Here is a 17,987-nt window from a genome sequence, read left to right as displayed (position 1 = left end):
ACCTTCCTAAATTGAAAGCCTTTTGCCTTTACTCTGCCCATATCTCTCTATTCCTTGCCTATCCATGTATCTGCCAACATGCCAATTAAATGTTGCTGTTGTATCCACCCCAGCACCTCCTCTGTCAGTGAATTCCAGGCAATTATCACCCTCTGTGTCAAATACTTTTGCTCTCACATCTTTAAACTTGAAGTTGAAGTTTCAATTACAAGGGGAACATAGGTTCAAGGTGAGAGGGGGAAAGTTTAAGGGAGATGTTCGAGGGAGGTTTTTCACGCAGAGAGTGGTAAGGGCCTGGAATGCCTGCTAGAAGTGGTGGTAGGAACAGGCACTTTGGCAACATTTCAGAGGCATCTGGATGGTTACATGAATATGGAGGGAATAGAGGGATACAGACTGAATAAGGGCAGAAGGTTTGCTTTTTAGCGAGTTAGGGCATGATGATCAGCACAGGTTTGGGGGGCCGAAGGGCGTGTTCCTGCGCTGGACTTCTCTTTTGTTCTTTGTTTTCTTTTGGTTAAAGAAAGCCACGAAGGACAAAGTTTGGTGACAAGCTTGCTTGAGTTTTTGATGAAGTAAAATGAGGGTTGATGATGATGCAGTTGATGTGGTATACACGGTCTTCCAAAACATATTTGATGAAGTGCTCCACATGTACACGTGAGCAAAATTAGATCCCATGGAATAAACAGGACAATAACATGATGATATGAAATTGGAAACAAAGAGTAATTGTGAACAATTATTTTACAAACTGAAGAAAGGTTCACAGTAGAGGTCCCCAGGGGCCTTGCGTATCCTGATACATCCTAGCGATTACACAGAATCCTGACAGTACAGAAAAAGGCCATTTGGCTCATTGAATCTGCTCCAGCTCTCCAAAGAGCATCCTACCTAGACCCATCCTATGCCCGTAACTCCACATTTATCATAGCTAATCCGTCTCACCTGCATATCCTTGGATAGCACAGGTCATTTAGCCCAGCTAATCTGCCTAATCTGGCACATCTTTGGACTGTGGCAGGAAACCAGAGCACCTGGAAGAAACCCACACAGAAACAGGGGAATGTGTAAACTCTACACAGTGTCTGAGGTGGAATCAAACCTGGGTCCCTAGTAATGTGAGGCAGCAATGCTAACCACTGAGCTACTGTATAGGAAAGCTGCAAGGTATGCACCAAAATCCAAAAGAAATAAACTTGCATAAATTCTCCAAGATATTTATGGTTCCTTTAGTAGTTCTGGTTCAAAATCCTTCATAGTGTTTTTTGCCATATTTAGCTGTGTGACATTATTCAGGGCACAGGCAGGTGACTGGTATTAGAAAATGACAATGCTGGCACAAAGCAAGAATTACACGCTGATTGGCATCATAAGCTATCTGCTCTACATGAAGTCCTTAGTTATGCATAGGCAAATGTCTTCACCATGATAATAGCTACCGGGATTCCCTGTGATAGGTGAGCATACGCATCACATAGCTCAATGTCTGAGTAATATTCACTTAACTTTCCAAAGTCTCCCCCCTAGACTACTCTTAATTACAGGGCAGATACTTCTCCTTGTAGATTGTTGAAACTTTAACAATGTGAACCACGATAAATTGCCAAAATGAATACAATGCTTTCAAAAGCTAGATAAAACAACCCAGTAACTAACCTGCACTCAGTTCACAATCACTAACTGGGTCTGGTTCGAGAGGGGTCAGTAAGAGGGGAGGTTCCCAGAAGCAGGTCAGGCTCTATCTCGAAGAAATGCACTGAATAGAAGTTCACGAAACAAGCTTTCATCAGGTTGCCTGATGCTTTTAGGTCTGTCTGGTTCTGTGCCTGGCATGTACCCCTATACTCCTCGCTCTCTTTGGCTTGATGGTAATAGTAAAATACTCTAGGCTCTGAGGTTACAGATCGTGGTGATGTCGAAGTCTACTACTGCCAATAACTCTCAGCACCTCATTGATGCACATTTTTCAGCTCCTCGGTCTGTTCTAAGTCTTACCCACTTACCACACAACACAATGGGCGCTGCCCTCAATGTGAACACACAATTTCATCACCATAAGGACTGTGTGGTGGTCAGTCTTACCCATAGAGACATGAACATGTGACAGGTATGATAGAAAGTGAGGACTGCAGATGCTGGAGTTCAGAGCTGAAAATGTGTTGCTGGAAAAGTGCAGCAGGTCAGGCAGCATGAAAGGAGCAGGAGAATCGACGTTTCGGGCATGAGCCCTTCTTCAGGAATCCTTCCTGAAGAAGGGCTTATGCCCAAAACGTCGATTTTCCTGCTCCTTTGATGCTGCCTGACCTGTTGCACTTTTCCAGCAACACATTTTTCAGCACAGGTATGATAGAGAAGATGAAGTCAAGTATGTTTTCCCTCTTTGTTCCCCCATCACTTGCCAAAGAATGACTCTAGCTGTTATGTCCTTTCAGATGTGATCAGTGTGCTTAGTAATGATGTTACTGAGCTACATTTGGTGATAGACATACATGGAACATTGCTCAGATCTACTTCCAAGTGATGTTCAACTTAGAGAAGTACTTCCTAATCTGTCGAGGAAGGGCAGTAGGTTTCTTTTCCGTCATTGATGCAATGCCATAAGACATCATGGGGAATGGAAGCAACATCGAGAAGTCTCAGGACATCTCCCTGGCAATTGTAAGCCATTGTGCTGCAATCTCTGATTGGTTCATTCTGCTAGTGGGATAGGACATCAGCAATAGTGATGGAGAAGTCTAGTACAAAGACTGTATGGTATGATGCTGTGAGTGTAACTACGTTGGGCTGTTGATTGATTAGTCAGTGGATATCTCTCTCAGTTTTTGCACAAATCTCCAGATGTTAGTATGGAGTATTTTAAAGACTTAGCTTGGACCCTGGGAGTACGATGTCATACCCAGTGTCTGGGTTGATCCTGGGTCATTTGTCCTGTTTTATTTTGATTGGATTTTTCTACTGTGGTTTGAAATACATCTAAGTGGTTTGCTGGTCAGTTTCAAAAGGCAGTTACAAGTCAAGCATGTGGATGTTTGCCTGAAGGCCAGATAAGTGCAGCAGATTTCCTTCCCTAAAGAACATCAATGAGGTGGATGGTGGGTGCCTTGGTCATACGCAGTCACCATTACTGAGATTGGCTCTTGTTCTCTCCTATGATAGCAGGAATCATTTGGTGCATTGTCGAGATACACAAGAAAGTCTTTGCAGTGCACAGCATTAATCGTTTTTTTTGTATTTCTGTAAAGTACAATCTTTCCTTCTCTGGGAGACTAGGTACATTGCCACAGCATGGGGTTCCTTTACATTGTAACTATTCTATGATGATTTGTATAATTTAATGATGTTTATGTAAACAGAATGTATAAAAATACTGTCAAATATTTGAACTCAAAATACAAATAAACATTACACAGTGTATAGAACATAATAGTGCAGTGGACTGGTAAAATATTAACTTTTGTTTTAATGAGGTAGGCTTAATTCCAGTTTACTTTAATAATGGAAACTACTGTCAAGCTGAAGTAAACAAACAATAAGTACTGGAAATTACAGTCAGTCAGTATCTGCAAACAGGAAGGACAGGTTGAAATGAAATTCTGAATGTCTACCTTGAATGAACACAAGACTGAAAGAGAAGCAGTCCCACAGGAGGGTGAGAAAAACCAGAAAAGGCAAGGAGAGAAGAGAGAGAGAATGAACAGACATGCTGAAGAGAAAAAGAACAATGATGTGGGAAGGAGGGATAAAGGTGATGAAAACATACTTTTCCTCCTAACTGAAATAATTCTACACTTATAAAGAACTAAGTGCTCTCGCCCTGTTCCTAGTGGGCACCAATCCACAAACACCAAACATCTCATAATTAAAAACACATTGGGAGTGAATTGGCAGCTTCATTCACAAAGGCGATGAAAATGCCTCATGTGGAAAATGGAAACATAACACGGTTGTACAAGAATTATTCTCCTGAGGGTAAAGCAGATGGGGTAAATTTTGCAAATTAACACTCCCAGTGCAAAATTCCATGTGATGGCAGCACAGATTGAGAATTCAAATTTTCCATCTATCAAGGTCGGAAAATTGTAGGAGCTGTGCAAATCGCTATATTCCAATTTCCAAGATGGGTCACTGAAGAGATGTCTGAGCCATCTGCAATAGTATGTGAAGTTACCTCCAGACACATTCAGAGTAAACATCAGAATATCTTGCATCTGTTTTTCAGGTCGTAGCATATTTTAAGCAGTGTAATGAGTTGTGTCCAAAATATCTGTGCAATTTGCATCCTCCCCATTCTCCTGGTATCTGGGTGGCCATCCAAAGCAATCATGAAGTCTGTTGAACATTAATGAAAGACCTAATCCCCATTACAGAAATCCTTTGTTAAACAGGCTGTATGAGCTGAGGCCACTCTCCTCCACCTTGTTGAGGTGAAAGCCACCCTGACTCTGTACTAACCTGGTCACCAAGTGCCAAAAGCAAAGACTGCTTCATTCTCAACAATGACATCTTACACCTTACACCCTACACCTTGCACATGGTACAAAATCAGCAATATGTTCAAACTGTGTAAACTACACAGCACATATTTGAAATAATCTGCAGGTGGAGTATCTTAAAACCAGCAACCTCAAGATCAAGGCTGTACCAGATTTTAGAGAAATGTACTGAATTTTTGATTGGCTAATGCAGGGTGTGGACAGCTCAGGCTAAGCCAGTTCAGATAGGATGAAAGGTCACTCAGAGCACAGGAAAAGACTGGAGCACAAGTGGTGAAGGATATAACAGTCTGGAGCTGCACTGGGTTGATGCCACATCGAGACCTGCTGTTTGGGTAAGTTCTTTCTATATTAATCAATTAAAATTGGTGTATTGCACACTCCAAAGCTGCCTGGTGTTTGGACAATCCAGTTTTTCGACAACCAGATTTGCGATACTGTATCTGGATATTGAATTCAATGTTTGCAAATATATTTTTTAAAAGTCAAATCACTTGAGGAGGGGCCAGTTGACAAAAATGGCTATTAGCAAGGCAGATTGCCCTAAGTGCTGTCACTAGTTATGGTCAGTTCAATTTGCATTATGTAACACATCTGATCCAGCAGAAACTCCTTCATTTTATTTTTTTAATTCTCTCATAGAAATTGTGAATGGAACTTTCCCAATTTCAGTTGCTGTGTACTGTCATGTTAGATTGATAGTGCCTGGTCTATTGAGACGAGAAGCAATTCTTTGTGAGAAATCTTACGCTCTTCACCTCATTAATTATGCAACCTGACACCATATTTAAGGTCTAGATCCATACCACTCCAGGCCCAGCAACTGAACCCGTGCCCCCTCCCCACCCTGCAACATTGTGGGGTTCTATCACTATCGCCAAGGACATGTCTAAAGGAAAGCTCTCTCCCCATTTTGTGGACAGGGATATGGGGGCTTTGGTGGATGTGGTGGTGGAGACCACAGCGGTCCTTTTCCCTAGCACAGGACAGAACCCCACTGGTCCTCACCTACCACCCCACCAACCTCCATATACATCGCATTATCCGTCGTCATTTCCGCCACCTCCAAACGGACCCCATCACCAGGGATATATTTCCCTCTCCTCCCCTATCAGCGTTCCGAAAAGACCACTCCCTCCGTGACTCCCTCATCAGGTCCACACCCCCCACCAACCCCACCTCCACTCCCAGCACCTTCCCCTGCAACCGCAAGAAATGCAAAACTTGCACCCACACCTCCCCCCTCACTTCCCTCCAAGGCCCCAAGGGATCCTTCCATATCTGCCACAAATTCACCTGCACCTCCACACACATCATTTACTGCATCTGCTGCACCAGATGTGGCCTCCTCTATATTGGGGAGACAGGCTGCCTACTTGCGGAACGTTTCAGAGAACACTTCTGGGACACCCGCACCAACGAACCCAACCACCCCGTGGCTCAACACTTCAACTCCCCATCCCACTCCGCCAAGGACATGCAGGTCCTTGGACTCCTCCATCGCTAGACCATAGCAACACGACGGCTGGAGGAAGAGCGCCTCATCTTCCACCTAGGAACCCTCCAACCACAAGGGATGAACTCAGATTTCTCCAGTTTCCTCATTTCCCCTCTCCCCACCTTGTCTCAGTCCCAACCCTCAAACTCAGCACCACCTTCCTAACCTGCAATCTTCCTCCTGACCTCTCCGCCCCCACCCCCACTCCGGCCTATCACCCTCACCTTAACCTCCTTCCACCTATCGCATTTCCAACGTCCCTCCCCCAAGTCCCTCCTCCCTACCTTTTATCTTAGCCTGCTTGGCACAATTTCCTCATTCCTGAAGAAGGGCTCATGCCCAAAACGTCAATTCTCCTGCTCCTTGGATGCTGCCTGACCTGCTGCGCTTTTCCAGCAACACATCTTCAGCTCTGATCTCCAGCATCTGCAGTCCTCACTTTCTCCTAGAAGATTTTCCCTACCACAGGAAACTACATCACATGAAATGAGGAGCCTGGATCAATGTTGTGTTTTGGGTGAAAAGGTGCACAAAGCTTGAAAAAGAGCAGGTTAATGACCTTCCACTCTCCACACTCTTGACTATCTCACACTCACAGAGTCACCACTGGCTTGAACTCTGTCACTGCACATGCACAAGGGTCATGGACAGCTACTCTCACTGTTGCATGCATCATTTCCACTCAACGCCTCTCAGCCACCTCTTCCTCTGCCTTCCCAAACTAACCCTTCTTGCCCTCTGTGCCTCCCAGTCACTCACTGGGGACACCTTGCCACCTCTCCTGTTCATGGATCTCTACTAGGTGTCCCTCCATTCACTTCCACCTTTGTCTAAGTCTAGGAAATACTGGAACACAATGCCACCCAGCCCGATGACTCAATCATGCCCCAAAGAACCTAGCTGTAATCCCTGGACTGGTTGCATTTTCTCTGCAGGACTGACTATGGGCCCAAGGAGGAGAAAGTGAGGTCTGCAGATGCTGGAGATCAGAGCTGAAAATATGTTGCTGGAAAAGCGCAGCAGGTCAGGCAGCATCCAGGGAACAGGAGAATCGACGTTTCGGGCATAAGCCCTTCTTCAGGTTCCAGGTGAATTTGAGGTCGGAGTGGAAGGTGTTGGTGAAGTGGATGAACTGTTCATAGTGGATGACTATGGGCCCAGTCTGCTGATTGCAACGACATTGGTCCCTAAGCTTCTTCAGGCAGAGCGTGGTGAATCTATGGAACACACTGTCACAGAAGGCTGTGGATGCCAGGTCATTGAGATAGGTGCTTGATTGTAAAGGGGATCAAGGGTTATGGGGAGAAACTGGGAGAATGGAGTTGAGAAACCTATCAGCCATGAATGAATGGTGATGCAGACTGGCCTAATTTCTGTTCCTATGTCTTATGGTCTAAGCTGTGGAAGGTCCAAAGACCTGACTGACTCTGGCCTGGCCCTGGATTGGAAATGGACCCAACCCCTTGATGACAGTGTCAGCAACCCACAGCACAGATGATGGACTGCTTCCATCTGACTTTCATAGGTGGGTATTTGCCTGGAGTTATTGCAGTGTGTTTTCCACCCTAACATGTGCTGCAAGTGATATTGATGCAGCACAATGCCACACAGTGACTGCTCTTCCCCTTAATTATTCAGTACTGCCAACTTTGTCAAGCTGTCTGCTTCTCTCAGCAATGTACAGAAGCAATGCAAGAAACTTGCAGCTTGTAACCCATTAGTGGTCACCTTGCAACCAGGAAAGCACTTATGAGGCTGGTGTGCCAAGCGTCGGTGAGTTAATGGTAAAGTGAGTGTGCGGTCAGAGAGTAAGGTGAAATATAGAAAGGCTGGCAGCCTCCCAGTAATTACAAAGTGAATGAGCATAAAGAAAGCAAGGTAATAATGTGAATCCGATGTAGAAAAACGAGATTGTTTTTGGTCCCTGTACTCAAAGTGATCGGGGAGATGCATACAGATGAATCGAGAGGTTGAATAAAGATGGGATTGCCCTCCGATGTGATGACACCATTGTTAAATAGTTCACCTTTATTCACTGCCTTATGGGCCTACAATACAAAAAACGTCCGACCATCTATTGAAAGGAAAAACATCACCTTGCAGTATCCAACAGCCAGTGACATTCTCTTTTGGCCATGCAGTAATGCAATGAGTAATTGCCCAGTCCCTCTTGAGGTGATATCCCATGCTGCAACAATACCAAGCTGCACTAGCAGAGTTAATCTCTGCAGGCTGGTTTGCCTAAGGTGACTGCACTGTAATACAGACTCAGGCTGATCATGATCTCTCCTGTGTTTATATTGCATAAACCAATTATCTTTATTCTGGCATTGTATCACAGTGAGTTGTTAGTTGGTTCCCATTACCACAAAACCCATAGTGGAAGGAAACATTCTTGATTCAAGGCTTTCCTAATGCATTCTAATTGAAATAAGCTTCTGTTTTCATGCAAGCCCCCGACAGCATGAAAGCTGTTGATCAAGACTGAATTCAAATAACCTCCAGCTCATATTAATTACTACTTCTCAAAGAAAGACAAAGCTAATCCAATCTGTGCAGTTCCCAATTAACATAGCACCATTAATAGTGTGGGTTCATTTTGACGAGAATCCACAGTGAAACAGAATCTAAACATCAAGTTTCATTAACTTACAAGTCAAAACATTATGGCCTTTCTGTGTCTTACCACTGAAAAAAAATGTTGTTGGACTAATTTTAATTCATCTCTGCTCTTTTTCTCAAAATCTCATTGTCTTCAATTCAATGGATCGACTCAAGCTACATCTGAATCTGTATTACATTTAACTTGCCACATTGAATAATGTAGAGTGGCTGACATTGTTTACGCAACCAGTGAATGTTGGAATGGTTGGCAAGCCATAGATAGATATCCTTCCATGGTGTGTTTCAATCTCCAGGATTTGACTGTCAAGAATATAAACATCACGCAAATTCCACTCGGTACAAACAATGACTGCAGATGCTGGAAACTGGATTCTGGATCAGTGGTGCTGGAAGAGCACAGCAATTCAGGCAGCATCCGAGGAGCAGTAAAATCGACGTTTCAGGCAAAAGCCCTTCATCAGGAATAAAGGCAGTGAGCCTGAAGTGTGGAGAGTTAAGCTAGAGGAGGGTGGGGGTGGGGAGAAAGTAGCAGAGAGTACAATGGGTGAGTGGGGGAGGAGATGAAGGTGATAGGTGGAAAAGAAGATAGGCAGGTAGGACAGGTCATGGGGACAGTGCTGAGCTGGAAGTTTGGAACTAGGGTGAGGTGGGGGAAGGGGAAATGAGGAAACTGTTGAAGCCCACATTGATGCCCTGGGGTTGAAGTGTTCCGAGGCGGAAGATGAGGCGTTCTTCCTCCAGGCATCTGGTGGTGAGGGAGCGGCGGTGAAGGAGGCCCAGGACCTCCATGTCCTCGGCAGAGTGGGAGGGGGAGTTGAAATGTTGGGCCACGGGGCGGTGTGGTTGATTGGTGCGGGTGTCCCGGAGATGTTCCCTAAAGCGCTCTGCTAGGAGGCGCCCAGTCTCCCCAATGTAGAGGAGACCGCATAGGGAGCAACGGATACAATAAATGATATTGGTGGATGTGCAGGTAAAACTTTGATGGATGTGGAAGGCTCCTTTAGGGCCTTGGATGGAGGTGAGGGAGGAGGTGTAGGCACAGGTTTTACAATTCCTACCGTGGCAGGGGAAGGAGCCAGGACGGGAGGGTGGGTTGTAGGGGGGCGTGGACCTGACCAGGTAGTCACGGAGGGTACGGTCTTTGCGGAAGGTGGAAAGGGGTGGGGAGGGAAATATATCCCTGGTGGTGGGGTCTTTTTGGAGGTGGCGGAAATGTTGGCGGATGATTTGGTTTATGTGAAGATTGTAGGGTGGAAGGTGAGCACCAGGGGCATTCTGTCCTTATCACGACTGGATGCTGCCTGAACTGCTGTGCTCTTCCAGCACCACTAATCCAGAATCTTGCAAATTCAGTTGGTCTAAATTCATGTTTATTTTGTACAAAAAGACTCTCACCACCTATCAATTGGTTCGCTTACCCATTTACAACCTGTGTATGTTCATCCTGCCATTAATCCTGCCATGTGCCATCCCATGGTATCTGTTGCTAAGGACAATGTGCCACCCTCCCGTACAGATCATAATATTGTGTCAAAATCTATTGTACTAAGTTTGTTGACCTCGCTGGATGTGATAGTGTAACACAACGGTTCAATTCACCAAAAGTAATGAGCATTCTTTTCTCAAGTGAGGGTCAATTAGCTCAGTTGGCTGGAGAGTTTGTTTGTGATGCAAAGAGATGCCCAACTGCATGGGTTCAGTTCCGACACTGGCAGAGGTCACCATGAAAGACCCTCCTTCTCAACCTCTCCCCTCGCCTGAGGCATGGTGACCCTCAGGTTAAAGCCCCACCTGTTATCTCTCTCTAATGTGAGAATGGCCCTTTGGGACTACTGTCAGCTCTGATATAGCACGTCTTTTGTTAAAGCAAATTGTTTGCAATGCAGTTGGTGAATAGGGAACGCTGTTCCTAAAACATGAACTTGTAAAATGTGTTGGCTATAACTCAATAAGATTGCCAACACTTTAAGTGTTACCTGTATACTGTACACCTTGATAAGTTCTTTCTAGAATCATATAATACAGAAGAGGCCCTTCAGCCCATTAAGTCTGTACTGCCAAAAATACACTAGTAACATTTTTCTACACCAGGCTCATAGCCTTGAATGTTATAATACTTCAAGTATTCATCCAACTACATTTTAACATTTTCTGTCTAAACTCCCCTCTCAAAGGTACCATCCAGATTGCTACCAACCTCTGGGTTAAAATGTTTTTTCTCAAATCCCCTCTAAATCTCCTATCTTTTAGGTTAAATTTGTGCACCCTTGTTATTGACCCTTTAACTAAGGGGATATCCAACCTGTCCATAACCCTTATAATCTTACACACCTCAATCAGCAACCCCCCCCCCCCCCCCCCCCCCTCCCCCCTTCAGCCTTCTCTGCTCCAAAGTAAACAACTCGAGCTCCATCCCAGGCAACATCCTGGTGAATCGCCTCTACAGACCCTCCATTGCAATCACATCCTTCCAACATTGCAGGGACCAGAATTGCACACAGTACTCCAGCAGTGGAGTAACTAAAGTTCTGTACGGCTCTAACATAACCTTTCTGCTCTTGTAATCGATGCCATGACTGTTTCAGATAAGCATCCCATTAGCCTACTTAATTACTCTATTAATCTGCCCTGTCCACCTTGGGGTGGTCGAACACCCCAATGTCCCGCTGTTCCTCTGAGCTTCCTACTGTCCTGCCATTCATTGAGTTCACCCTTGTCTTGTTGCTCCTTCCAAAGTGCATCACCTCACAGTGATCAGGTTTCAATTTCATCTGCCATTGCTCTGCCCTTCCAACCATTTCATCTCCCAAGCTCCATTGTATTAAAATATCACCATTGAGCAAAATATTTACATATTGCTGCTTGAACAGATGCAAAGGACTGCAGACACTGGCCATCTGAAATAGAAACAAAGTGCTGGAGAAGCTCAGCAGGAACTGTAGAGAGATAGAAAGACACAGTGAAGGTTTCAAATCCCACCAATGTCCTTTAGTCTGAAGTTTCAAAGAAGAGCTATCAGACTTGAAACGTTAACTTGGTTTTTCTATCCCCACAGATGCTGCCAGAGCAACTGAGCTTTTTCAGTACTTCTGTTTTTCAACTACATAAAGTCACAGAGTCATTAAGATGTACAGCACAGAAATAGACCCTTCGGTCCAACTCATCCATGCTGACCAGATATCCTTTAGTAATCTTGTCTCATTTACCAGCACTTGGCCCATATCCCTCTAAACCTTTCCTATTCATATATCCATCCAGATGCCTTTTAAATGTTATAATTGTACCAACCTCCACCACTTCCTCTGGCAGTTCATTCCATATACATGCTACTCTCTGCGTGAAATGTTGCCCCTTAGGTTCCTTTTAAATCTTTCCACACTCACCCTAAACCTAGGCTCCCAAGTCTGGAGTCTCACAACCCAGGGAAAAGACCTTGTCTATTTATCCTATCCATGCCTCTCATGATTTTATAAACCTCTATAAGGTCACCTCTCAGCCTCCAACGCTCCAGGGAAAACAGCCCCAGCCTATTCAGCTTCTCTTTATAGCTCAAACCCACCAACCCTGGCAAATTCCTTCTAAATCATTTTTAACCCTTTCAAGTTTCACAACATCCTTCCAATAGGAGTTTCTCTTCTGCTTGATAACAACAATAAAGTTATCGAATAATAGACTTACATTTAAGATAATGAAAATAAATTATTCATAATACTGACAGGAATTAATGATTTATGTCACATAACTGGTGTTCTACAATGATTTCAATAACGATCCTTCAGTCTAAATAACCATTTATTTCAATCCTGTCACAGGTCTCCCTCTCAGAACATTCCTTTGAGTAATTTATAGAGAAATATTTCATTGATAAAGCAATTGCTCAGAAGGTTGCCCAAAACAAATATAACAACAGAATGATAGATTGTTATTGTACTTGGCAAACTTTTGTTTTCACTTTTAGAATATTATCGTTCAGGCTTGTGTATTTTTTAAACTCACCGATGCACTGAGAACCATCTGCAGATGTTACATAGCCATGGGGACAGGTACAGTAATAACTGCCAATAGTATTGGTGCATTCGCCTCTATCACAGGCACCAAAGATGTTTCGACATTCATCAATATCTGAAAAATAAACAAAAAAAGGAAAAGGAATCAGTGGATTATACAAAATTATAACCAGATGGGACCTGTCTTTATGAATGATGGATTTGCTCCATTTGCAAGAACTTAACTGATAATCTAGATACCTAGAATATGAAGACACCCCCCAAGTCCAAGTGAACGATCATCATTAACAGCAGTGAATAGATTTACTTACATCCAAATCTGGACCCATCATCCTCTGAGTGAAAACATTTTTCCTCATGTCCCCTCTAATCCTTCTATCAATCACTTTAAATCTGTGCTCCCTGATAACTGACCTCTCTGCTTGGAGAAACAAGTCTTACTTGTCCACTCTTTCCAAACCTCTTACTATTTTATACATCACAATTAAGTCACCTGTCAGTCTCATTCATTCTTAGGAAAACAATCTTTCCTCATGCTACAATTTCAAGCTCTGGCAACATTCCTGTAAATGTCCTCTGTACTTGCCCTTCCTGTATGTGACCAGACTGTATGTAAAGTGCCATTTGTGGCCTAGCCAGTGTTTTAAGTAGTATTATATTCATGTTCTTGTATCCAACACCTCACGCGAAGAAAGAAAACATAAGATCATAATACCATGAGAAATAGGAATACTGCTCTGTCATTCTATAGGATCATGGCTGATCCAACATTCCTCACATCCACTTTCCTGCCCTTTCCCTGTCTTCCATGATTCCCTGATTGATCAATAATCTATCTCAGTCTTGAATACACATAAGGACTCTACCCCACCGCTCTCATGAGTACAACTGCATTGAAATCAAATTTCCTGCTTGTTGGTTAGTCACAGTTATTGAGAGGACATCATCATATGGACATAGAATATTTTCAGGTTTTGTAAGATGAAGTGTAGACTGCACTGGATGGTGTCATGGTCACCTTATGAGGTTTTGTACAAGTATACTTGGCATTCAAGTTTACAAGAGTACTTTTTTTCTCAGAACATATAGTACATGTGGTTAAACATTATTATTACAAATGTTCTGATGTACTAACCATCAGTTTACTACATTTGGAAAATAATCCACATCTTCAATACCCTTTTATGCAAATACTAACAGCTTTAACTCCTCTTTTCAAGAAAGCACAATTCACATGACAAGGCAGTAACTGTCTAAAGGCAGAGAGCAGGCAATCATGTTTGAAAATATCCAAGACAGATGTTAGGGGGAGGAAAAACAAGCTAGATGGAGGAGGCCCGAAACACCATAAAATAAGGGCAAGTGTTGTCTCCTTTCCTACAGGATGTTGAAAACAGATATGTTTGGAAACTGTCTTCAAAAGCTGAAGCAGAAAATGTGAAACAAGTCTCCAAGTTAACTCATGTATTAATATCCTATTGTATATGCCAAATAAAACAGTGCACTCACTTGGCAGCTGTGATTCATGACGGTCATTACACAGTTGAATTTTGTGGTAATGTCTAAATAGAGAAGTGCTTGAGTAATGGAGCAGAGGTGCCAAGCAGGGCAAGAGGGATTTCATGAAGAAGGCCAATGTGAAGGAGCCCTTCAATTAACAGAATCAGATCTGGACTTCAATCATTGATTGTAACATTTAATAGTTAAATGCTCAGTAGCAGTTAATGTTATTTCAAGAAACTTTGAAGCAAAGTTTAACTTTTTCTTTCCAACATATAGGAAATCTGATGCAAAGTGTTTGTTTTCTGCAGTTCGCATCTGTCCAACTAAGTATTCATTGTAATAACTGATGAACTGCCATTGAATCACACTGACACCGATAATCTGTACTTCGATAATCAAAAAATCCCAAGGGTAAAATAAGTTAGTAAAAATGTCATTAAATGTATAGCAGTGTACTTTCATACAAATAGTGTGGGTCTTGACACAAAGAAAGAGGTTGTGGATTCAAAATACCTTCCCAGATTTGAGCAAAGTGTCCAGCAGGCACTTGAACTGTCGGAATGCTACACTCTTGGAGATCCTGCTTTCTGGATAAGAAACTCACCTGAACTTTTGTCTGTTTAGGTAAATGTAAAAGACGCTCTACACTCTTCCAAGAACAGCAGGGCATCAAGGCACAACTGTCTTAGTATAAACGAATGACTTAGATTTGTGTGTGCAGGGCATAATTTCAAAATTTGTGGTTGACAGAACAGTTAGAAACATGGCGAATTATGAGGAGCATAGTGACGACCTTTGAAAGGATGAAGCCTGACTGGTGGGCGGGACAGACACATACATAGCATAGTGCAGAGAGGTGTGAAGTGATACATTTTGGTTTGATTGGAGATAATATGAAATAAAGGACACCATTCTCAAGGAAGTGCGAGAACATAGAGACCTGTGGGATGTGCACACAAATCATTAATGGTGGATGAACAAGCTGAGAAAGTCATTATAAAGTCATATGGCTTTATAAACAGAGGCACAAAGTCCAGAAAAAAAGTAGGTTAGAATGAGTCTTTATTAAACATTGTTCAGTCTTACACAGTGCTATATGTCCAATCTGAGCACCACATTTTAAAAAGGATATAAAGGCTTTATAGAGGGTGTATGAAAGATTTAAGGTGGCTAGCAAAACAAAAAACAAGATACCAGAAGACCCTCTAGAATGGAGATAAAGAGAAACTTCTTAAGCCAGAGAGTGGTGAATCTATACAGTGTGTGCTTGGAATAGGCAGTGTTGTATTATGTTTTACAGTTAGTATGCCTTTAAGAGATATGCTCTTAAAAACATCATAGCATAGGCCCTGATGGTAGAAAGACCACATACTCAATCTGACCTTGGATCACTTGAAGCATGACACACTAATGGAAGCCTGCTCCTCTATTGTAAACTACAAGCTGAATGTTGGCCTAGACATACTTCAGTAATAGAACAGATTAGAGAGAGTGTACTTGGTTATATTTGCATAGATTCAGATAGTGTCCAACAATGGATTCAAACACTGGCAAAACTAGTTCAAAACATCTGTACTAAGTGGGAGTGACAAAAATCATTGTTCCACAATGCACACTCCAATGGTGTAATGGAACATATGGCCCACAATGTCAAATCAACAATTATTAAATGTTGGACAACATAAGCAAGATTTTCAAATTGTATGGAGAAGTGATTACCATCCCCAGTACAATTAATGCCAGGCACGTTCAAGTACCCTTACCTAGCAACTAACTGTCTAGCCATTCCAAGATGTGGAGGAGCTGGTGTTGGATAGTGTGTACAAAATTAAAACTCACATAACACCAGTTTATAGTCCAACAGATTTATTTGGAAGTAGTAGCTTTCAAGACTCTGCTCCTTCATCAGGTAGCTGAGGACCAGGGATCACAAGACACAGAATTTATAGAAAAAGATTACAGTGTCATGCAACTGACACAGCATATTGAACAAGCCTAGATTGCTTTTAAGTCTTTTATATTTTTGAATGGATCGCAGGTTTTGGTTCATTAATATATAAATTCTGGAACTTCTTTCAAGTCACATTCCCAAGATAATTTAAGGTTTTATTTTTAAAAAATAGGTGACATCTCAGCTTAGATAATGCATTAAAAGTGTGAGGTTAGAGTCTGTCTATATCCCAGTCTTGAGTCAGACTGGTTCTATTTCCAAAATGGGAATTTAACAAGTTCTGGGATTTACATATCTACAACCGATTCTAAAAGATGAAAGACTTAACAGCAATCTAGGTTTGTTCAATATATTGTATCAGTTGCATGACACTGTAATCTTTTGCTATAAATTCTGTGACTTATGATCCTGCTCCACAGCTACCTGATGAAGGAGCAGTGCTCCGAAAGCTAGTGCTTCCAAATTAACCTGGTGGACTTTAACCTGGTGTTGTGTGATTTTTAACTTTAACCATTCCAAGACACATCACATTCTCCTTCAAAGACAGAAGAGAATTAACGTGATATAGAATAAGTAAACAGATAAGAGATCCATCAAAGCTGCACAATGAGCAGAGAGTGAGAGTCAGAAATACAAATACTTGAATTCCAGCAAAGGCTTCTGGAACTTGCAACCAGTCCAGGTCATACAACATCTTTACTGATCACAGTGTTACTAATCAGGCATGGAGTTAGTGAGGAAGAATACTCTGATGATGATGATGTGGTGATGTTGAGGGACACCAATGGATGCATGATGATGAAACACCAACAATAGGGAGAGGTTGAACAGGCTGGGGTTGTTTTCCCTGGAGCGCCGGAGACTGAGGGGTGACCTTATAGAGGTTTATAAATTCATGATGGATGTAGATAGGATAAATAGACAAAGTCTCTTCCCTGGGGTGGGGGAGGCCAGAACTAGAGGGCATAGGTTTAGGGTGAGAGGGGAAAGATATAAAAGGGACCTAAGGGGCAGAGGGTGATATGTGTATGGAATGAGCTGCCAGAGGAAGTGGTAAAAGCTGGTACGATTGCAACATTTAAGAGGCATTTGGATGGGTATATGAACAGGAAGGGTTTGGAGGGATATGGTCCGGGTGCTGGCAGGTGGGACTAGATTGGGTTGGGATATCTGGTTGGCATGGATGAGCTGGACCGAAGGCTCTGTTTCTGTGCAGTACATCTCTATGATTCTATGACTGTAACAGAGAACCACCACACGCCTCTCAGGCTGGGCATATGATCAGCAGATCAGGTTAGTGGTCAAACCAAAGAAGAAAGGACTTTATTTATACTCGGGATGTGGCTGTCACTGACTAGACCAGGATTTATTTTATATCCCTAATTGCCCAGAGACACTTAAGAGGCAACCACGTTTCTGTAGGCCTGGAGTCACATAGAGCAGCCCGCGTAAGGATGGCAAGATTTATTTCCCTATATGATATTAGTGAACTTTTATGTCAATTAACACTTGGTCATAATTAGACTAACCTTTGACTCCAGGTTTTCAATATCTGCCATGTTGGAATTTTAACCCTTGACCTCAGATCATTTAGCAGGGTCTGGAACACTGCCCTGTGACATTACCGCTACATCACAGACTATCGCCAAATAACTAGCAGAGTTACTCCCCCAGAGGGGACACAATGGTCCAAATGGCTTCTGTATGGCAAATATCCAATGATTCCATATGTTTCTTTGGCTATTTCAAATGACATTTTTGCTTGGCAATTGGAGCATTTGCTAAAATCAATTAACAGTTAACATCTGATTTGGTAGCTGTATTCCACCTGAGGTCTCCGTGACCCACATTGACCATGGTCAGTCTGGTTAGTTCAGTTTGTACTGCATCTGAAGATTTGAGCTTCA

At 42.8% G+C, this 17,987-nt stretch overlaps 1 protein-coding gene across 1 annotated transcript in view; it reads right to left on the bottom strand.

The window, feature by feature from the left end:
- LOC122558088 (fibrillin-2-like) overlaps positions 1-17,987 on the bottom strand; it is a 339,601-nt gene that overhangs the window by 210,259 nt on the left and 111,355 nt on the right. Inside the window, exon 8 of the mRNA XM_087994253.1 lies at positions 12,616-12,741. Within this exon, the coding sequence (XP_087850379.1) occupies positions 12,616-12,741 (126 nt within the window). The remainder of the gene's footprint in view (positions 1-12,615; positions 12,742-17,987) is intronic.

The sequence above is a fragment of the Chiloscyllium plagiosum genome, unplaced genomic scaffold (assembly GCF_037043375.1).
Source record: "Chiloscyllium plagiosum isolate Xiang-an unplaced genomic scaffold, Cpla_swu_hap1 HiC_scaffold_2, whole genome shotgun sequence".
Classification (NCBI taxonomy): Eukaryota; Metazoa; Chordata; class Chondrichthyes; order Orectolobiformes; family Hemiscylliidae; genus Chiloscyllium; species Chiloscyllium plagiosum.
This window is presented reverse-complemented; position numbering and strand designations above follow the sequence as displayed.